Source organism: Anneissia japonica, unplaced genomic scaffold (assembly GCF_011630105.1).
Source record: "Anneissia japonica isolate Jap-2015-1 unplaced genomic scaffold, ASM1163010v1 scaffold287748_len1686314_cov196, whole genome shotgun sequence".
In the NCBI taxonomy this organism is placed as follows: Eukaryota; Metazoa; Echinodermata; class Crinoidea; order Comatulida; family Comatulidae; genus Anneissia; species Anneissia japonica.
Genome location: NW_022727190.1, coordinates 1428434 through 1451237, shown reverse-complemented (window position 1 = coordinate 1451237; position 22804 = coordinate 1428434). Strand labels below are relative to the sequence as shown.

The following is a 22804-nucleotide window of genomic DNA, read 5'->3' as shown; positions in this document are numbered from 1 at the left end:
TACAGCAGGCATTATGAAAATTTCTGAATTCTTCGGTTGGCCTATACCCCGGCGATGGTAAACTAGTCAGTAGACGAAATCGTTGAGCACTGTACATTTAGCAATATGAAATCAAATCCAAAAAACAAACTATTCAGACAGTCCAAGTTTAGATGTTAACTCAACCCCCTTCATGAGGAAAGGTAAGTTACAGTATGTTTATGGGGGGGTTCATTTAAACCAGAATTCTGAACTTTTAGGGCAATTTAGGCAAAACTGCCGACCAGTCAGATAAATACACTATACCAAAGATTAGTCGTAAACAGTGGTGGCACCAAACCAGTCGGATAGATACCCTATATACCAAAGACAGGCCTTGACAGTGGTGGCGCCCCCACCCCGACAGGCCTAGACTCCTTGTCTTGAGTTTTGAGTTTATTTATTTAGTAAACAATGTCATAAAATAGTACAAACATACAAATTGATTAAAAGACACATACAAAAAATATTATAATTGCGCAATGGAACAGGCCTTCATTACAAGGAATACCAAGAAAAATTCCACTTGGGACTTGTCCGACTTCTAGGTCGTCGGATCAAAAATTTAAAAAATAATAATTTGCCTATCCAAACAACATTATTTTGACTGCCAATCTTTAATATTGTGGTCTAAAAGCACATTTTGAGCCATAAAAAGTTTTCATGCCAAGGTTTCGTTGGCCTTTGGCTCGGACCCCTCTGTTGGACTTGTCGGACCCCTTGTCGGCAAGTTTCTGACGCCACCGCTGGTCGTAAAAGCAAGCATGTTGTACTTTGTTGTTCGTAGATTTGAATGGCGTACACCATCTGATAGTTCTGAAAAGTTTGTTGAGAATGTCTGGACATTTCGATTGAGTTGGTTCAGTCATCTTCAGAAAAAATAATATCTATCAGAATTATCTATGTGGTGTAACATACAAGAATTTATATCATTCAGTCAGAGGTATATTCAATACTTCTGAGTGTCAGTGTTGACCCTTCATGATTTCTTGGTGTTACACTTTTGGATGCTTACCCTGTTTGGGGAACCTTAATTTGTATCACCTCTAAAGCATGGCCACTCATAAAGGTTTATTCTACATCTCGAAATAAACACACACACAATCATTATATATAAGATATAAGTGATTGAAATAAAATGATCATTGAGTAATAAAAGAATGATGTGGATGGACAGCAGTGATGATACAAATAATGAAAACGATGAATAAAGAGAAAAAGATGATGATGCCAATGACAACGATGATGATGATATGATGATGGTGGGGATGATGATGCTGTTTTGGAAATAATAAGCCTTATGAGTAATTAGTAATATAGGCCCAGGTCTAATGAAATTAATTATTTGCTAGCTAGCTTAATTTGTAATTTCTTGTTAACCCATGCCAGTTTACTTTACTTACACTTTATCTTTTCAAGGAAAAGTGGGAGATTGGAAGAATTACTTCACAGTCGAACAGAACGAAGCATTTGATAAACTATATGAAGTGATTAAATTAAACCAATAGGATGACATGCTTGAAGATCATACTTTCGTGGTGTGTTCTTCTTTAGCAGCATGCGCTTAGCTCGAAAGAAGTAAAGGTCAGTTTCAAGTTCCGTTGGTGACCGTCATTTAAGCTCCGCCCACTTGATTGCCAATGCTGGCATTACCGTGTTTTTATTAGTTGCACTTTTCACTATCTGAAACGCGTTCAGAAGGAATTTAACCGTTTATTTAAAAAAAACAAACAAGTGTTTTTGGCGTTATTCAGCATATCCAACTATAGGAACTCTATATCCAACTACTAACCAGGGAGTAATTATTTAATATAGTGGTCTATCGGAGTTCAAACATTTCATAAAAAAGTACTGGTACCAATTTCTATCTTTGCAGCCATGACCTTTTCATTGTGTGAAGGCTTACCTGAAACTCGACAATTGTGGGCGTTTCGTATATAGTGTTCAATTGCTGAGCATACCTTTTTTTGTAAAATGACTGCATTTGATGAGCCTAGGTTTGTTGATGGGGTACTACATTCAAGTGTAACGTCTGATGAGTTGTTGAAAGCAATCAGGAAGCTGGATATTCGAGACGATGACGTCATCGTTGTGAGTTATCCAAAAGCAGGTAGGATAGTTACTAGGCCCTCAGCATTCATTGAAGGCTTTTGTGCAACTAGGTAAAAACTAAAGAACATCGTGCTACTTGCTCACTGGATTTTAGAGCAGCAGAGGCTACCCTTTTTCAATCACACATTATAGGCTCAGTATGTATTAAAGACAAATTCTGCAGTTGACCAATTAGAGTATTTACGGTGTGTGTAATGTCTACTGAATTGTGGGTCATTCTTCAGTAAAGTGCCATTTTCCCATCCCTCTGTTTTGATGTGGTATGAATTGTAAAATATTAAAGGAAGTTTTATTTTTATTGCGTTAATGCAATCTCGAACATATTTTTTAATGAAATAAGTTGTTAAATATTTTAAAAGTAATCAACATGCTGTTTATTTTTCAACAAAAAGCCTCCAAAGTCGCGCACTTTGCATGTCCCGATTGGATTTCTTAAAAATTCCTAATGTCATAATTTGTAAAATAAATAACTTAAATAAATAAATGTACCACAAAAAGGTGAATACAATAGATGTCTTACAAATTTAAAAATGACATCAATAGATCTATAAATACTTAAAATTTGACTTTTTTAGACTAAAAAAGTTTGTCCCTGAATTGTCATCATCTCCGTCACAATACTTTAAAATGCCATTATAGCTGTTAGCAAAATGACATAACAAGTTATGGATCAAACCATTTTGGTTGAAGGGGACCATTCAGTAAGAAACAGTTCATTCTTGTACAGTTAAACCACCTATAGCTGAAGAATTCATGCTTTTCTATTAACAGCTAGGAAAGTACCTTTATTCAGCATCATCTCCGAACGCTTCAGAGTATCCTTTATTTATAATTTTTTTTTATAAAAAAATAATTATATATACGATCAGAACTGTGTCATTTTCAAAGTACACATGACATTCACCCTGTAACACACTGCATATGGCACTATATGATCTAACAAGTTTAATTCCTCATCTCCGTCACAGTCATTTCCATCACAATTTTACTGTGATGGAGATGACTTCTTGATGCTTTCTTTCCTCAAAAAAGAATATATAATAACAATTATAATTGATCTGGTTTATTTTGTTAGTAACCTTTTTGCTCAATTTATTTTTCTATATTTAAATAATATAATCTATCTTTTAAATTTACTAAGATTCACATTTATGAGAGATGATTTCTTGATGTTTTCTTTTCTCAGAAACAGCTATAAAATAAAAATGGTAATTGATACGACTTATGTTGTTAGAAACCTGTTTGTGCAATGTGCATTATCCTATATTTAAATAATACAATCTATCTTTTAAATTTACTAAGATTCACATCTATATGTATATCATCATCTCCATCACAAAAGGTGTGATGGAGATGATTCTTGCAATATTTGCTATGTTACAGCACTGAAAATTGAATGCATAAATAAACGTTTAAAATGCCCTAATTATCGTGCCGAATGTTTATTATAGTTGTTATATGGCATAATGATGACATGTGTAATAAAAGAATTACAAATTTTAAACTTTTTTTTCATGATTTCTAAACCTCTAAAATGGCACATTAGCGAAGAATGGCCCAAGTAATACTGTATTAAACTTAAATTCAATCGTGATATTATCACTGTAAACTCCCAATGTTATTTTCCTATCCACAACCATGCACTATTTTGTTATTAGTGCATGGTTTGCTAGATCTTTTACGTGTTCGAAAAGGCCAGTTCAACTTGTACGTATCACCATATCGCACACCGTAATGACATTCTAGACTAGTGTTCTTACACCTAACACAGTGGCACATTCAAAAGGGGAGGGGGACAAGCTCCGCCACTGTAGCACTACTACGTGCGACTGCGGAAAGTGTGGGCAGACACTCGTCCAATAGTTGACAAATTAAGTGGTAAAGGAAAAAATTACATTTGTAGAACAAGATACACAAAAAAAATTTTTGTTTTAATGAATTATATCTAACCTTTATGATAATTTCCATTAGTATATGATATACAACTATTATAATAATTGCCAAACTGTTTAATATGTGTTATTGTATTGAGTACGCAGTAACAATTTCAATCCCCATACTACTGTAATCGTGAGCTCCGTGGTCTAAGGGTTGACTTGTTACGAGGTAATGGGGGTCGATTCCCACACGAAGAATGTTGCGAGATTCACAATATTTGGAAATGCACTGTGTATTTACTATGATAACACATCATTATAGTCAATATGAAAAAAATAACAATACTTCTTATTCTTATTACTTTTTATGCTCCCGGAATATTCTCATGTGATTGATATTAGTGGCCTATAGAATTAAATTAAATAATCAAAATATATTTGCAATCAGGGACAACTTGGACGCAAGAGATAGTTTCGATTCTATTTTATGGCTGCGACATCGAGAAGGCAGATGAGAAGTATATACGACATCGGTTCTTGTTTCTTGACATGAAAAAACTGGACTCCTCTTTAGGACCGCACGAGATCGCTGCTAGTCTGCCCTCTCCTCGTCTGATAAAGACTCATCTCCAGAGCAACGAAATGCCAGAACAATTGACAACCACCAAAGCAAAGGTTGGTAGGCCATTGTTCATTTTCCCTTCTTCCTTTCTCCTTATGCTATTACAACTCTTTCGTTTACTAGAATCACCTCTCCAGAATTGTACAAAAGTTATAGTGTAAACATCAAATTGTCTCAATTTGATCTGCAATCCATTTGGATGGTATAAATCTTAACACTATCGTCCTAACATCATCAGTTTTTTTTTTCTCCACAGATCGTGTTTATTGCCAGAAACCCGAAAGATAACGCAGTGTCATTATTTCATTTCTCAAACGCAATTGCTCCTCGAGATCGTCAGCAATCCTGGAGTGATTTCTTTACTGATTTTTGTGAAGAAAAAGGTGTGAGAGACAAATAATAATATTTGTAATGTCTGTTTAATCATTGAGGATTTTCTTAACCTACATGTTTTAACAACTCAGTTTGCAATTTGGTTTTTAACTGCCATAATCTGTTTTATGTACATATTTATATTTGTTGAATAAAAGATACCGAAATATAACTCAGGAAGTGATAGTCAAAATATAATAGAATGACCTGCAGTTTTCGGAATAGACTATTTGTTTCTACAGTATTGGTAAATTACTTGAGCACCTGTGAGTAATGAATAGACGGGCCCTTGTGCCTTAAATTGCATGTAAGCAGTGCGGTGATGGTGTGGTGTTTCTTTTCTTGTAGCTTTAATGTTCATGGTAATTTTTGGTACCTTCCTTCTGTAATACCTTGAGCACTACTGCAGTAGTGCACTTTATAAGTCTTATTATTATTATTATTATTATTATTATTATTATTATTATTATTATTATTATTAATTGTCTGAAATAAAGATATATTTTGTTTAATTTACAAATAGTGATTATGGGAGGCTGGTTTAAAATTAACACATACTGGTGGAGTCGACGTCAAGACAAAAACGTGCTGTTCCTGAAGTACGAAGACATGCAGAAAGTAGGCCTTGTTTATTACATATCACTTTTTATAAAGTTCTCAGATCTACCTACCCCCTTTTCTGTCGAACCCTCCCCCTCCTTCAAATTTCCAAACAAGTCCTCTAACCCAACTACAGACCCACCCAGACACAGATGATTTCAAACATATCTGTTTTTATAGCATTAAGACCCATAAAGCACAAAAATTCTCTGGCTTTGGGGGTTTCGCACCCAAACGGGACTTCGACCATGGACTCCCACGCCCAGAAAACCCCTGTTGGAAGACCTGGCTACGGGCCTGCCCTTGGATATTGGGTAGGGTTCCACACACCTATGCAAGCACATGCATTTGTGGGACAGAACATATGTTTGTGAAACACACACGTTTTCCTAGCCTGTTGTGATTGGTCAGTTGTTAAGGGTGATCGAAAGGTCCATAACAGCATATGTACTGTATGTTTGTCTTGGGAAGTGAATTTTCACTTACACAACAGCGATTAAATTTGTTAAGACAGCTTCGCTCAGTCGGTTAAACTGGTGGCAGCCAGTGTGTGTGTGCGCTGAACCATGAAGATCTCTTGGTCTTGCTCTCTTGTATTTCAGCTAGAGGGCTGAAATGCAAGTTACGATAGCGCATCATCTTTTGGGTGAGACGTTTAAGCCGTTGGTCCTGTGTGCATTATGGCCCATGCGCATGTTAAAGAACGCAGTACACTCTTCGGAAAAGAGTAGGGGATTATCTCCCTGTGTGCTGTCCAATCACCACCAGAAGGACCCCACTGGAACACAAGTCTTCTTCTTTTTTTGACTTTTGTGGGTTATCCAAGTGGTGTTTACACTGAATAAATCCAATCCAAGGGCAATCTTTAGCCCATGAATCAAATAATGAAGTACCATACTTACACGAATAAGCGCTCCGTTTGAGCAAGCAATTACCTTGGTTTGAGTAAGCGCCTCTTCTAATTTGAATAAGCACCCCCTCAATTTTGAATGAGCCCCCTTCAATTTCTAACAAAATCAATCATACAGTACAGTACATCACCAAACTTTCTGTTCAATGAATCCACTATTCGCATCTCAGCATTGTAAGTCGATCTGTCTGTCCATCCATCAGTCTGTCAGTCAGTCTCCATTAATTTAACATGGTGTTTAGTTTTGATGCATCATTAGAATCCCGTTCTTGTTTTATTGCACCCTGTACATCGTCTTGGATTTAGAACTAATGTACAGTATTTAAAATCTAAAAATACTGTATGTCCATATATAGTACAGAGTTTTTTGTTTTTTTCAGTCAACAAAATAAACTGGCCTTAAAGCTCTCGCATGTAAAAATCTTGAACATTTTGACTTATTTTTGTCTATCGCCCTCCATAGTAATTATACTCGACTACACATTATTACTTAATTTGGAGTACTATGAATATCTTTTTTTTCATTTGAAAAGAGCCCATAAGCTCCCTCTCAATTTTGACCTTATTTCCATAAACGGCACCCCCCCCCCATTTCAACTTTGTTTTTATAGGCGACCTATTTGAATAAGTACCCATCAAAAAGTGCCCAAAAAAATATTAAGCGCACAAGTGCTTATTTGCGTGAATGTGCTGTAAGCTTACAAGTTATTAATGGGAAAGATTTGTTTTCAACTGATCCCTACTGTACCATGCGTTCAACCTAAGTAAACTTATAATATTCTCTTTTCCCTCTTTTTTTCTTTCATAGCGGGTTGATACTACAGTGATCATGAAGGTTCATGACTTCTTAATAAACTACCCCATTTAATTTCTCCCTCTCATATTTTTTCGGTTTTATATTTTCAGGATCTTACAGGAGGCATTATGAAAATTTCTGAATTCTTCGGTTGGCCTATACCCGATGGTAAACTAGACGAAATCGTTGAGCACTGTACATTTAGCAATATGAAATCAAATCCAAAAACAAACTATTCAGACAGTCCAAGTTTAGATGTTAACTCAACCCCCTTCATGAGGAAAGGTAAGTTACAGTATGTTTATGGGGGTTCATTTAAACCAGCATTATGAACTTTAGGCATATGCCCCATATGAACATTTAGGCAAAACTGCCGACCAGTCAGATAGATACGCTATACCAAAGATTAGTCGTAAACAGTGGTGGAGCCACCCCCCCCCCTCCCCCCCCCCCCTTTGAGTTTTGAGTTTTTGTCGGATCAAAAACCAGTCAGATAGATACTCTATACCAAAGACAGGCCTGGACAGTGGTGGCGCCATTCAGTCAGAGGTATATTCAATACTTGGTGAGTGTCAGCGTTGACCCTTCATGGTCTTATGAAATTAATTATTTGCTAGCCAGCTTAATTTGTAATTTCTTGTTAACCAATGCCAGTTCACTTTACTTACACTTTATCTTTTCAAGGAAAAGTGGGAGATTGGAAGAATTACTTCACAGTCGCACAGAACGAAGCATTTGATAAACTATATGAAGAGAAAATGAAGGATACCGGTCTTCTATTCGACTACGAATTGTAACTTAGGCCTATACAGATACACAAGCCTTTTTACTAATAAGACTTTCTCTATATATGTATATAGCACCAGACCTGCTTTCTTCTTTTGTGACAAAATGAGTCTTGTGATACGCCAGGTTAATTTAATATGTTCAAGAAAATATATATAAGTTGATATTTTGACAAAAAAAATGGGTTTTTCAATATTTCTGATAAGTAATATGTATATTTCATGGAAAAAAAAGTTCAGAGTTGAATTGCCTAACGTAAAGGTGACTTTGAGGCACATTTGTGTGATCAATAATTTCTTTTTGTTTCTTTCCTTTATAGGCCTTCTCTCCGAATGGGGGAGGTTGGGGCCTCCTCAGGCCCCAAAAATCCGCCATCTGACAGTCTGAGGCAGTGAGGTTAGCCTATACTGTGACATATAATAATACACGTGTTACTGGTAGTCAGAATATTGCTGAATTTTTCAATCATTATTTTGTAAACGTAGGTCCAGAGGTTGTAAAATCAATTACTCCGCCTACTGTTCAAATTGCGCTATCTGACTACTTGACTGGTAACCACGTACTGCCACTCATTCTTTTTAACACCTGTTGTAGAACAAGATGTTCTTGATGTTATACGAAATCTAGATCCCAACAAATGTTCGGGTTTTGACAACATAACGTCAAAAGTGGTCAAAGGCTCTGCATTATCCATTTTAAAACCACTGACTTATATTATCAATCAGTCGTTTATAAAAGGTATCGTACCTGATAACCTGAAAGTTGCTAAAGTATTGCCAATTTTCAAAAAAGGTAAACGTGAAGATTTCACAAATTATCGACCCATATCTATCTTACCAATATTTTCTAAAATACTTGAAAAAATTATGTATTCCAAATTATACTCATTTTTAGATAAATGCACTATCCTCAACGATCACCAATTTGGGTTTCGTGAAAACCATTCGACATCAACATTACGGCGGGATTTGAAAAGAAGAAATTCTTAATCAGTGTGTTTATGGACCTTTCTAAGTCCTTTGATCTTATTGATCATGATATTTTGCTTAAAAAGCTACATTACTATGGAATCAGAGGTATTGCTTTACATTGGTTCTCTAGTTACTTAAGTTGTAGTCTTTCGCTGATGATACGACTGTTTTCCTATCAGGAGATAATCTTGATAAGTTGTTAACTGATATAAACCATGAACTAGTAAAGGTATCTGATTGGCTCAGCATTAACAAACTATTGTTAAATATTGCCAAAACCAACTATGTAATTTTCCGTCCAACTCAGAAGAAATGCCCTGAAATTGACAATCCTTTTAAAATCAATGGTAAAGCAATAGCTCAACAGAAAAAAGTTCAATTCTTGGGTATAATATTAAATGAACATATTAACTGGAAAATTCATAATTAATTGGCAGAGTCAAACAGTTTTTCCCTACGAATATTTCACTCGCTCTTTACAATACCTTAATTTTGCCTTACCTCCAGTATGGTAATATTATATGGGGAAATAACTATCCCTCAAACCTTGTTAAACTATATAACCTCAAAAAACGAATTATTCGTATTATTACATCATCACCATATAGGTGCAATGCAGAACCACTATTTCATCAACATAATCTTTTGAATATTTATGACATTAATAAGGTACAAGTAGGATGTTTTATGTATAAACACAACCATGAAATGTTACCAAATGTATTTAAGGATCTATTTCAGTACAAAGGTAGTGTTCATAACTATCGGACAAGACAGTGTAATAGGCTTCGTATTCCGTTTGTTAGGCTGACTAAAAGCCAATTCTCAATTTGTGTCCATGGCCCGCATGTATGGAACAATATTGATAGTAAACTAAAAACATCAAATACTCTTAAGGCTTTTAGTAAACTCCTCAAAAAAGGAAATCATCTCAAATTATCAAAATGTACGTATATAACAATATTGATAGTACTAAACTAAAAACACCAAATACTCATAAGACTTTTAGTAAACTCTGAAAAAAAGGATTTTAATAGGTACTTTTATCTTTTTTCTTTTATGTGTGTTTTAATTTTTTGTCTTTGTATCTATTAAAAGGGACCGTGAAGACTAGCCTAGGCTTCTAAACTGGTCCCTCGCCATAGTATTGTATGTTTTCTTTTTTCTGTTGCTCATGGTGAAATAAATGTCACATTGTTTGATTGATTGATATAGACCAATCAGTTGTACCGTATTTATGTAGAGTTGAACTTGCCCAAGTCGAATCCAAAATGCCACTGAAAATTTGACTTGCAGATTGTTAATGGAAAACATGTTTGTCTTAAGAAATTATTCAAGTTAGACGAAGTCGATTTTATCCAAGTTTAACTGTATATTTTTGTTATTTTATAATTTTTGACTCCAAAAAAACATATATTACCCGTGTTACCCGTGGATCTTCTGCTGGTACACTTTTGGATATTCGTCGCTGCAGGACTGAATTCTCATTTCAATCCTTTATCCCTCTTCTACCAGAATTTGGAACATTTTACCCTGTGAAATTCGCAATTTTAATTTATCTGTTAATTTATTAGAAAATATAATGGATTCTATATTATTGTCTTTATTCAATTTAAAATATAAATCAAAAAAGAAATTTGGGAATAAATATTCACATTCTGTTTTATGTATTTCATACGTTCGTTACACCCTTTAACGACATAATTCTTCTATAGCGTTTAATATTCAAAAGGGCTAGATTACTTTAAACATAAGGGTATATTAAGTATGTGGCATCTATTTAAGTACTGTATACATAGACCAATCGAAAACCAATCAAGAATAAAAAACAAAATAAATAAAATTGAGCTTGATTATACAGTATTTTGTTCATACATTGAAATACTAATTTGTAATTTTTATCACTCAATGAATTCAGTTTGCTATAGAAATGAAAATCAAGAACATAGCAATTAGGCCTATTATTGACAATTTTTTATATTAAAATTTATACCTGTACACTGAAAAATTATACAAGACATTTAGTGTATTTTATATCAAAATAGCCAACATTATTGTTATAGATATTAGAATTTGATATTTTGACTGATTGATTAATAAATGCGAGATGATAAATGAAAAGTATAAATGCCAATTGTTCTTTTGCTACTACTGTATTTTATTGATGATTCAAATTAATACAATATTATGGAATATCAAAGCCAGAGAACAGTATCAAATTTTTACTAACAGTCTCTATAAACAATTCAATTTACTGTGTAATTAATATTATTATAACCTATAATTCTTAGATAAATAACATATACAATACTTATACTATTTCACACTATATGGTGGTTCCATCTACCATGTTATTAACTCCTAAAACAGCAGGATCCTGAGGTACTGTACGAGAATATATTTACCTCTTACCATTAACATTTATTGAATAAACCCCAACATATACATGGAATTCAAAACATAATTAATCTTTATTAATGACATAATATCATACATTTTAAAACCTACCCACCATAAACACTTTGCCTACAGTGGCAAGACCCCAGGGTAAGTGAGTACATTTATCACCTACCAACAACAATTTATAGTGATCACTTTAAATATAACCTAAAAAAAACTTGGAAATCAGGAAAAATTGCAGCCTATAATGTTATGCAGTTCAGTTTATGAAAAGACCAATTTGACATATTGGTAATCTGCAAAGAATAGGGAGATTTTGCAACCTCACGAAAACTATAATAAATACCAATACGTCATCATTATTACTGTCATTCTTGCCCAAAACAATCTTGGCAATACACATACTGTACCAGCTGAATATCATCGTTGATTCATGTACAAGGCATTGCTTGCCTACGTTGTTACAGATATGCTACTGATGAATGAAAAATTTGATGATGTAAATGTGTCGGTTATCATTTTCGTAAGCTTGCAAAAATCTTATACAGTACTGAAATTAGCGCCACTCAATTATCTATTTTGAAGATTCTGTGCCCCCGTTTAAAAAATTCTGGATCCACTCCTGTATGTATATATATATATATATGTCTCGCTGTCAGGGTTAAGTGTCATATCCATTAGACCATGGAGACTTATAGGACTACAGGATATATGTGCAGATTTAACCCCCCATATGATTCTCATCACTGAGATAAACATCCCATATATTAAGAAACTCCAGTTTGTAGATAGCACTCTAGTTGACCTGATACTGTGGTCTTCGGTTTGTATAGAATTGATGTGCTGATACAAAAAATGTTACACCATACAAGGCCGCTGCAATAAAACAGTTGACTGCAACTTTATGGTAGGCTTCTTCTAGCATACTCTTGGTTAAATGTTCACCTGGTTTTAATTCAGGCATTGTGACATCTTCTATAAATGTTACAGCATTAATCTCAAAGAAAACCCCTAATAATAGCTGAAAAAAAAAAACAGATTATGCATGTCAAAACATTAGCAATCCTTAAATTTCATATTAAACAGTGCCTCTGTGGGGCTGCCAAGCCAAAACCAGTGTCAGTGACCAAAACAAAAAAATTGACTTTTTAATAGCCATATTCTCCATATTAATATTAAGCTTGATCATGATAGGTCATTTAATGGACTTATTATTTCCAAAGTTATGAGTAAAAGTATCATGGCTTCTCGGCACTAAAGTATACAGTACAGCCACATTCTTATGCTAATTACTCAGTTAAAAGCCTGGTTCTCACGAGAGCCCTAGTATCCGGATCGGGAGCTAACCGTTAGCGTTAACAGTTAGCACCTGCGTGAGAACGCCCGATCGGTTAGCGCTAACTGTTAGCATTGCAAGTGCTATCGGTTAGCAAGTTGAGGGCGTTTCTATCATCAACCAATCACACATACGCGTTTACAATTTCCAGTTTCTTATTGGCCAGTGATTCGATCATCATATTGTTGGTATCCGGATCGGGATTTTCTCGCATGGACGCACGGCAGCTAACGATTAGCAGGATCCGGATCCTGCTAACCGTTAGCTGCCGTGTGAGAACATAGCCAAAATGTGCCTGCACAGGTTTTGGGATGGCAAGCCTTACAAGCAACAGCTAGTAGTTTATTTGCTACTACAGTACTAGCTTGGTTTTTCCTACTACTGTATTTATCTGGACTTGTTTGATTTTAAACTGTAAACCAGGGCTGGATAAAGTGTGTGACTGGCAGCATCATGTATACATGTCACGGAGGCATTTTGGGTGAAAAAATTCCAAAAAATAAACTGTTCGTTTATATACTGTAGTTTACAGAGAACATTTGGTGCTGTTTTCATGGTCAGAAAATGGCACAAACATTTTTTCCAGGCTGGCTGTAAACAAACAAAATATTTTCAGAAAATTACATACAGTATATTGCCTGGTCTGGGATTGAGTCACTAAGTCATCTTGCTCTAAATTCGGGTAAAATGACCGACTATTGTATAAAAAGGGGAAAGATGACCCATGTATGTACTTATAAAAAAAATGTAATATTTATGTACTGTATATCTGAAAAATTTGTTTACATAAGATAAATTTGTAAGATAATAAATTTGTAATCTTAAATACTTGATAGAATTCCTCAAGTAATAAAACTTGTGTGCATAACAGGGTTAAAGGTATCACAGTTTAAAAATAACAAACAATTATTATGTGCATTAAAAATCACTATTTAATTATTTAACTATTTAATCATTTACATAAATAATACATACAGTATAGTATAGACATTATTGAAGACTGAAGTGAAAAAGCTAAATTAATAGGAGAGCAACATTACAACTGAATGAGGAGAGGAGCTTATTTTTTTATAAATTATATTGATCATGAGATGATGGATTTGTATTGTAAAGTGAGTAGGCCTAGGCCTAGTAGGCTAGTCCAAATAATTTGTTATCACATGACTCTCCCTCCAATTTCCAAGGATTATACATTAATAATAGCCTAGGCAACAAAGTCAAAGGCGTAGGGCCTAGGCCTGGTTGAGGTGTCAGGCCTAGTATTTATTACTATTAGTATTATGTCTAGCAGTATTATCTTTGACCATTGATTGCTAAAAAGACAGTATTAGGTCAGCTTTTGTCCAATGCTACGGCCTAGACAGGCTAGGCCTAGCTAGCCCCGTGATTTTTATGACGTTACCTACCAGCATCACAATACCCCAGACACTCAAAATTAAACAGCACGTAGACAATTTTGGACCGCAAAACTTCACCATGTCTTGAAAATTAATCGAACATATAAACTAAAAACTGAGTATCGTCTATTTCACAACTACACCACTATTTTAACGGCCTATACTGATATTTCCAATCCTTTTTCAGTAGCCACACTAGCAATCAATTAACAAGCTTAGCTCTATCAGTTTGTAATGCAGCGGCGGTGTGTAGGCTAGGCTACGCTACTCCGTGCTTTTTTTGACCTGCTGCTGTCATGTGACTCTTGGCAGCTTCCTAGATGTAGACATCCAAAACACACTGCATATGCGCTGTGTGTCATCGCTTACATATCCCTTGAGTATTGTGACGTAATGGATTTTACTTCTGCCCTAATTTCCGCAACTTCCCTTTTCAATCACACCCTTCAGTTTTGTTGAAGATAGGTTTTGAAAAGAAGAACGTTAAAAGAGGAGTTTTGGTTTGAATATATACCGTACTGAATTCGAATGAAACAATTGTGAAAGTTCGTGAGTTTAGGGGAGGCTACGAATTAGATAGCCATCATTGTCTGATCGTGTGTGTCGATTGATCGGAGACTCTCAAATCACGTGACTGCTGCTCTTCAAAATGGTGGACCGACTGGGTAAGTTTAGGAAGTTTTTTTTGTACTTCCTGGGTTTGCTGGAGTGATTGAAACCAAACTTAATTAGTACATATACAGCTCGTGTTTCGTATGTAATATCAGCATATGTTATAACTTATTATTTGTGTTGGGGAAGCTTGCTAAATTTTTTTTAAAGAGATCCCGTTGATGGGAGCCTAGGGCCAGGCTAGGCCCCCTACACTACTAGGCCTAGAGGCTAGGGCCTAGGCCATACTAGGCCTATACTATATACTCTAGTATAGGCTAGGCCATAGGGGGCCTAGGCTTAGGTGTAGCTAGGCTAGGCTCTGGGCAGAAAGAAGCTCATGTAGCAGCAGACATTCATTCTTCACTGTTCAGTCAGATTCAAATGTTGCTGACTGAGAGTGTAGTATTGAACTTCCTAAAACACAACTACCTAAGGCCTAGCCTAGGCTCTAAAACTGGATTATTGAAAGTGTCAGTGTAAAATGATGATGAGATTATTTTAAGGGACAGCGGCTGTGTATACAACAAAAGTGGTTTTGTTATATACACAGCGACAAGCAACCAATTGCAGCACACCATATAGTAGTGTCCTTATTTTAAATATTTACTGTAGGCTCTGACCACACTATAAAAACTTCCCTTTGACAAAAAAACTGTTGAATGCCCATATTATAGTCATGATGTGCCTATGTATGGTCATGATATTATGTCATAAAATATTTTGGCATGCCACATGATGTTTTTTTTTTCAAACAAAATTAGATAGTATGGACAGGACTTAAGATGAGATATGTTTTGTTTCATTCTACTTTAGTGAACAGTGAAGCCAACCAACGCCGTATTGCACATGTAGACCAATGTTTTGGAGGCTCAAAACAGGTAAGTAAATAGGCCTTTTTCAGGAATTGGTAGACATCTTGAAGCGATGACAAACATTTTGAATCAGCGGTACGTAACCAAGAGAAATAAGATAAGCTTTTGGGCTGATTTTCTGGCATGTTATTTAAAAAATCATAACTCCATAACGGGGCGTCGTATCCAAAAAAAAATTTCAAGCAAAATGTTCTTAAAAGACTAGCCTACACCACCATATGATTGATAAAAAATTGAAAAATGTTTTTGACCTCTGAAATCAAAATGGAAAAAGAAAAGCCTATCTAAGTAGTGTATTAAAATAGGCCTATGCATTACAGTGCAGTAGCATAGCACTTTCGTGTTGTTACTGTTCCAGGTACCGATAATATATAGATTTCTCTTATTATAAAGTACAAGTTATGTTTTATAAAGAAGTATAGTATAATAAATCATGTTTTTAACACAGGAAACTCTCATATGGTAACTAAAACAACATTGCTAGTCCAGAGTATTCTAGTACTACTGCACTGTATTGCATAGACCTATTTTAATACACTACTTAGATAGGCTTTTCTTTTTCCATCTTGATTTCTGAGGTCAAAAACATTTTTCAATTTTTTTTCAATCATTTAGAGGTGTAGACTAGTCTTTTAATATAAACTGATTATTAAGGTCAAATTCTCATGGTAATAAATATTTGTTGGATTGAAAATTAATAATTGGTACAGTACTTGTAGAGGCAATAGATTTTATTGTTTTTCTCCCTTTATTTTCATTGTTGTCATAATTTAGGGTTTTTACTATAAATGCTCACAGCATAGAGAGACCTTAGTATTTCATACTATAGAAATATACAATTAATAAACCATTTCATTTCATTTCATTTATTTCGCCTTTTTTTTAAAATCATAACAATACAGTAAAATATTCAGAAAATTCGAAAAGGTAATCCATGTTTCCCCCAAGAGCCGGCAGGATTACCAAAACTAAAATAAATTACTGTCTGAGTGGCTCTCCAAGCAATGGGGGAAACATGGACTAGCAGTATAAATACATTATAAAAATATATAAATATATATAAGTGTGAAAATACAAAAATAATTAACAATTAAAATATGTTCATTACTTATATTATTATTGTTGTTTTTATTATTACCATTAATATTATTATTATTATTATTATTATTATTATTATTATTATTATTATTATAACAACAATAATAATAACTACAATAATTTTAATTACAATTACCAGCATAATAATTATTACACAATTACATATAACTGTTAATTACATTTTAATATTATTGATTTTTCTTATATAATAAACTTTTTATGTCCCATCAGTAGTTATAGTACTATTTAATTATTACTTTAGTATTGTTTATAGAAATATCTAATTCAATGTTACTGTACATATTTCTGTAATTTGGATATGAAAAGAGATGTTATCTCTTAGTGCTGAAGGTAATGTAGTGCTGTCATTGCCTATGGGAAATTAAAACATCCAAGCTTCATTTCCAGGCACACACTACAGTACAGTTGAATTTCAGCATGAAAACATCATTCAAGTACATGCTATTTTTGCAGAATATTTAAAGCACTGTCCACACTATATCAACATTTTTTGGCAAAAACATGCGACATTCCTAAATATGGTCATGATGACATCACATCATGACTATATATTTGCATATACAACTTTTTTTTTGTTGTCAAAGATAGTACAGTTTGTAAGAATGCATTGTAGATAAATATTTAAAACTGTAAATACTGTAAAACCTTGAATTTGTCATTTAAAAGTACCATATAAAGTTATTATACATTAAATAAGATTGAAGACTGTGATTTAATTATTTTTTACTAGAAAAACCTCTTAAAAATATGCTTGCAGAAATGTAAATGTATTGTTAATTGGTAAGGGAACTTTTATCTTGTTAAAATTTGCAGTTGAAAACTCTTAGTTTTTGAAAATTTACACATTTATATATTATTCATTTAAAAAAAATCATATTAGCTTTAGTTTAAACTACCTAAAATGATATGATTTTACTTTAAAAATCTGACAGAAAGTATGGTAAATACATTATGAGGCTTAGAGAGTGGAGCTGGTTTTAGTTGTGAAATCATTTTAGAACCCAAGTGGGATTGTAGGGTTAAAATCTCCTGTCAAAATATATGAACATAATTTAAAGTCAAGAATAAGAGTCTAATATTGAGTCAGTTATAACATAAGTTTCAAATCTGATATATTTTTAGCTGCTGTGATTGGCCTGATTCTAATTTGTTTCAGAGCACATTGGTTTGGTATCTAGAAACAAGTTCCAAGTTTGTTTGAGAAACCATGTTTATATTCACACACAACTCCTAATTGTCCAGATAGATAATAAATTACAGGTCGCCTTTCTGTTCAGACATGAAATTCTTGATCCTGCACAAAATGCTGTTTAAAAAAAAGCGAGCATTGTGCATGTGTGTTGGGGGTGGTGGGGGGTGAGTGTACTTCCCTGCATGAATTTATTATTTTCTCTCTCTTGCAGACTTTGGCTGTTCCCGGCAGAGTACTAGTTGGTGAGGGTGTCCTAACAAAGATGTGTAGAAAGCGTCCTAAGTCGAGGCAGTTCTTTCTTTTCCATGATATCTTAGTGTACGGAAATATTGTAATAAATAAGAAAAAGGTCAGTAAAAATAATTGATGAATATTAATTAAATCTATTTTATTAAATACTTCTTCACTGTAGAAGTGTTTTTGCTTGAGGCCATGTTTTACAGTACATAATACATACTTATACAGACAGACTTATACAATACTTACTTATCTATAACAATAAAACTACAAAATACTACTAAAATATAAAATTCTAACTAAAAATAATAAGATGAAAATATAGAAGTATTTATAATAATCTTGTATTTTCACAAATATCTCACCAAAATAGTTGAATCTAATAGTTTGTTTTATTTGATAATATTTCAGTATAACAAACAGCATATTTTACCATTAGAAGATGTAAGACTAAAATCCATTGAAGATGAAGGAAGTAAGTTAAACTGATGAATTATATTCTTTTTATAGACATTTCCTACATTATTTTGCCAGTGTTATTTGCATTGTTGACTTTAAAGTATTTAATCACTTGTAGTTTTTGTGGGTTTGTTTTTCTTAAATCCTGTGGCTATTTTGTGATTAAACCACTGCCTAGAACCATCAAGCTGCAACCCCATATCAATTTACTAATCAGTTACATGTAAAGTATTCTATCTACAATCCAATACAATATTTATATCACCAATTTAAGAATGTCCATTATTGCAGCATATAATTGCCATTGTATAGTGCAGTAAACAGTTGACACTCCAATCTTACATTTTACATTGACTATATTTATTGACAGATCAGAGGAATGGTTGGCAGATAATTAGTACTAACAAATCCTTCTCAGTGTATGCTGCAACGGCCACAGAAAAATCAGAATGGATGGCGCATATCAACAAATGCATTTCTGATCTCATAGTTAAAAGTGAGTTTTATTCGCAGTTTTCTCCAGTTTTATAATTCTTCTTTTAATTTTGCACATGTTTTCACTGTTAGTCTATTAGCATACATGTTATAAATTTTCATTGTATAAATGAAATAAAGGATATGCTCTATAATTTGTATAAATAGGTGGGAAGAAGCCTGCAACTGATTTATGTCCTGTTTGGGTTCCTGACCAAGATGCTTCAACTTGTATGAACTGCGATAAGTCAAAGTTCACAACATTAAATCGACGGGTAAGTAACGTTACTTGTATATTCTACATAGCTTTAAACATATTACTGTTTGCATGCAATTATTATTGTTATTGTATGTATCAGACATATCTTTGGATCATAATGACAAAATGTAATTATCACTCAGAAAAGGTTTACATATTAAATTTATTATACCTTATCTTGAAATCAGGGCTTTGCTTTAAAGGAGATGCATTGAGGTCACATGCAATATTTTGCAATTATGAAGTAGTATACAACCAATACAAATAAAAATCTGCAAGAGTAGATATATGTGAAGTAATAATGATGATAATGTACATTTGATGCTTATGGCACAATGGGGGGGGGGGGGGGGGGCTAGAGCACCATTACCAACATAATGGATACATTGTCCCTTATCCAGCCTAACACTGCATGTGAGGGTTATTTAAAAATGCTCAGGCTACCAATTAAATTCGCTTACGCTGACCAGGCTTCAATCGGGGTCTTCAGTACAAGAAGCTGAACAAAAGCTAAAGCAATAACATTTGGCTAACTGCTTAGCTCAATACCATTGAAAGTACCTTTAATTTTGTCAAGTCATGGAGTAAACTGTTTTTTATTCAATTTAGCATCACTGTAGAAAATGTGGGCGTGTGGTTTGTGGCAATTGTTCAACTAAAAAGTTTCTGCTGCCCACACAATCCTCACGGCCACTGCGTGTATGCGACACATGCCATGACCAACTATCAACAGGGAAAGCATCACAAATGGATGCTGTCAATCCCCCTGCAGGTATGTTAACTTTATTCAACCTTTGGTTAAAACGTCATAGTATTTTGTTTATTATAATAATTTAGTTCTAAAGGGATATCAATTTGCTTCCTAGAGAATAAGACCTGCTACAGCAGGAGAATTTTTATCAGAGGTTAAAAGGTCATATAGTATTTTGTTTATTATAATAATTTGGTTTTTGCTGAAAGGATATCAATTTGCTTCTTAGAGGATAAGACTATATAATTATGCTGCAGCAGGAAACTTTTTATAGCAAAATTTAAAAAATAAAAACCATGTGAAATGTACAATGAGAATCAAGTACTGTTTTTTTCCTGTACAGGTAGCAAAGCAGCAAGTGAGCCTATTATTGATCACGATTCATCTGAAGACGATGACGAGGATATGGAAGATGAACAGGAAAATAATACAGAAATCCGGCAGGTGTGTATGTTTCTTATCATACCTGTCTGTCACACCTGTCCATTGCACACCGTATTATTTTTAGTTAAGTGGAGGAGGGAGGGGATGCAGTGATGGACCCAACAAATCTGACAGGGGGAACCGAAGCAAGAAGGGCTACCTAAAGCCTTAGTTAAGGGGGGATCTGAAGCAAGAAGGGCTACCTAAAGCCTTAGTTAAGGGGGGATCTGAAGCAAGAAGGGCTACCTAAAGCCTTAGTTAAGGGGGGATCTGAAGCAAGAAGGGCTACCTAAAGCCTCAGTAAAGGGGGGATCTGAAGCAAGAAGGGCTACCTAAAGCCTCAGTAAAGGGGGATCTGAAGCAAGAAGGGCTACCTAAAGCCTTAGTTAAGGGGGGATCTGAAGCAAGAAGGGCTACCTAAAGCCTCAGTAAAGGGGGATCTGAAGCAAGAAGGGCTACCTAAAGCCTCAGTTAAGGGGGGATCTGAAGCAAGAAGGGCTACCTAAAGCCTCAGTTAAGTTCCCAAAATAAAATCCCTGGTGGGATTCGTAAGGAGAGATTTTATGGTTCCTGATTGTCAAAAAAAAACAAAAAACAAAAGTAAAAAAATTAATATTTTTACTTCAATCTTGTGACGTTCAGCAGAATACTTGTCTAATGGGGAAAATTACTGCCAAGAACCCCAATTGGCGAGATGTAGGTGTTGAGTAACGTTTCACTTAAATGACATACTTTTTTTTTTCTTCCAAATTTTAGCCTACCTTCTATGAGGGGAATGATGGCCAATGACAGACGAGTGAATAAGGATTGTTTCTTAGGCAGCAGATAATCAGTAGGAAAGGAACACTACTTTTGCACATAAAAATTGGACCTGAATCTTGCTCATTAAATTGGTGTTTACACTTGACAACTTGCATTCAGAAAGTAGCCTTACATGATTATAATATACACTATATTTAAGATGCATTTTGTACTAGAACTCGTAAACATGCAAGTTGTCCAAAGACTTTATATTGTCTTCTGTTGTATGTTGAATTGCGTCCTTTACAGTACAGTTAATAGGATGGTAATATAGAGGTGACGGGACGAAGATTACCAACCTCAATGTCACTGACATTAGGGTGTGAAGAAAAATTATTTCAAATAAATTATACTTAATAAAGTAGGGTTTTTTTTGCTCATTTATGAATCGTTATAGCTTGGTTCTACTTAACATATTAATTGTATTAATTTTAATTAACTTGTTAAATTGAATTTTCCTGGTTCATTAGCATATTGTAATTTAATATATATTTTGGTATTCCTTTTGTTTTTGTTTTTTTAATTTTTATCCATTTTCTTTTTTTTTGTCGTATTAATTGTCTTTATCAGACTGTATTGACGTCATGGCTGTCTGGGTGGGAGAGGAATAGGTAAGAAAATCATTTTACACCCCATGAATTTTCAATTGAAGACTGAAATTTAACTTGTATTGCTTTCATGGCAGTCTTATAATATCTTGGCTGACATGTGCTACATCATATAATTCTGTTTAAATAAAAAGTAAACAAACCATTGTTAGGTTTTTTTAAGGATATATTTATTATATAAATTTGAATGGTCTATATTATAACATTTATCAAATGATTTAGTTGATTAAATAAGTCATTAGATTTGCATGATTTGTGTAGCAATCCTGATCAAAGGTGTATATCAATTATATTAAGGTTAGTCTCTAATGCAGATGTTGGGTAGGTAAACCAACTAATTATTTTTATTCTTCAAAAAAAATCCCGGAATAAAGGCTGATTACCCCTATGTTATTTCAGAGGTTTTTAATTGAAAAAACAATTTGTTTGTTTTGTCATCTTTTAAATATTAATAGAAATGACCAAAAAAAAAAAAAACACCATTTAAACCATTGCAAATTATATTCAGTTGCTTATAAATAATCATGTATTACTATATTAAATATGTGAATAGATTCATAATGTAATTACCTTAATTTTGGTTATCCATTTCTGAAATGTTTATATTTTAGGGTAAATTTAGCATATATGAATAATTTTCATAACACTTTTTGCATAATTATTACTTTAAAACTATCAAAACTTTGAATAAATCATTGAATAACTCCCTTAAGGTCAGGTTCACACGAAAATCCTAGTATCTGAATCGGGCGCTAACT

At 33.9% G+C, this 22804-nt stretch overlaps 3 protein-coding genes across 5 annotated transcripts; 2 read left to right on the top strand and 1 right to left on the bottom strand.

Annotated features, from left to right (window-relative positions):
- LOC117113558 (sulfotransferase 1C4-like) lies at positions 1 to 9203 on the top strand. 3 transcript variants are annotated; one of them, XM_033256922.1, is made up of 8 exons: positions 1 to 182; positions 1438 to 1602; positions 1895 to 2128; positions 4456 to 4682; positions 4886 to 5012; positions 5525 to 5619; positions 7418 to 7592; positions 7992 to 9203. In XM_033256922.1, the coding sequence occupies exons 3-8, from the start codon at positions 1993 to 1995 to the stop codon at positions 8102 to 8104; spliced, it is 873 nt and encodes a 290-aa protein (XP_033112813.1). In that variant the 5' UTR covers positions 1 to 182; positions 1438 to 1602; positions 1895 to 1992; the 3' UTR covers positions 8105 to 9203. The 3 variants fall into 3 exon arrangements, with proteins under 3 accessions (XP_033112813.1, XP_033112815.1, XP_033112812.1); XM_033256924.1 differs by lacking the exon at positions 1438 to 1602; XM_033256921.1 differs by lacking the exons at positions 1 to 182; positions 1438 to 1602 and having other exon boundaries at positions 1662 to 2128.
- A 2808-nt stretch (positions 9204 to 12011) lies between these two features.
- Positions 12012 to 14499, bottom strand: LOC117113556 (ribonuclease kappa-B-like). The gene is made up of 2 exons (XM_033256920.1): positions 14207 to 14499; positions 12012 to 12485 (listed from the first exon to the last, which is right to left on the bottom strand). Exons 1-2 carry the CDS (start codon positions 14276 to 14278, stop codon positions 12261 to 12263), a joined length of 297 nt encoding a protein of 98 aa, XP_033112811.1. The 5' UTR covers positions 14279 to 14499; the 3' UTR covers positions 12012 to 12260.
- A 204-nt stretch (positions 14500 to 14703) lies between these two features.
- On the top strand, positions 14704 to 22612 carry LOC117113553 (pleckstrin homology domain-containing family F member 2-like). The gene is made up of 9 exons (XM_033256918.1): positions 14704 to 14862; positions 15665 to 15729; positions 18246 to 18383; positions 18683 to 18746; positions 19101 to 19226; positions 19373 to 19479; positions 20073 to 20235; positions 20558 to 20658; positions 21394 to 22612. The coding sequence occupies exons 1-9, from the start codon at positions 14847 to 14849 to the stop codon at positions 21424 to 21426; spliced, it is 813 nt and encodes a 270-aa protein (XP_033112809.1). The 5' UTR covers positions 14704 to 14846; the 3' UTR covers positions 21427 to 22612.
- The last annotated feature ends 192 nt before the right edge of the window (positions 22613 to 22804 follow it).

What these genes read in the sequence shown, in the direction of transcription:
- LOC117113558 (XM_033256924.1), top strand. Translation starts at nt 1,993, where the DNA reads ATGACTGCATTTGATGAGCCTAGGTTTGTTGATGGGGTACTACATTCA. An exon ending in TGTGAGTTATCCAAAAGCAG is followed by an intron (nt 2,129 to 4,455) that starts GTAGGATAGTTA and finishes ATTTGCAATCAG; the next exon opens with GGACAACTTGGACGCAAGAG. An exon ending in TGATTTTTGTGAAGAAAAAG is followed by an intron (nt 5,013 to 5,524) that starts GTGTGAGAGACA and finishes ATTTACAAATAG; the next exon opens with TGATTATGGGAGGCTGGTTT.
- LOC117113556 (XM_033256920.1), bottom strand. Translation starts at nt 14,278, where the DNA reads ATGGTGAAGTTTTGCGGTCCAAAATTGTCTACGTGCTGTTTAATTTTG. An exon ending in TCTGGGGTATTGTGATGCTG is followed by an intron (nt 12,486 to 14,206) that starts GTAGGTAACGTC and finishes TTTTTTTTTCAG; the next exon opens with CTATTATTAGGGGTTTTCTT.
- LOC117113553 (XM_033256918.1), top strand. An exon ending in ATCCATTGAAGATGAAGGAA is followed by an intron (nt 18,747 to 19,100) that starts GTAAGTTAAACT and finishes ATTTATTGACAG; the next exon opens with ATCAGAGGAATGGTTGGCAG. An exon ending in TTCTGATCTCATAGTTAAAA is followed by an intron (nt 19,227 to 19,372) that starts GTGAGTTTTATT and finishes TTGTATAAATAG; the next exon opens with GTGGGAAGAAGCCTGCAACT.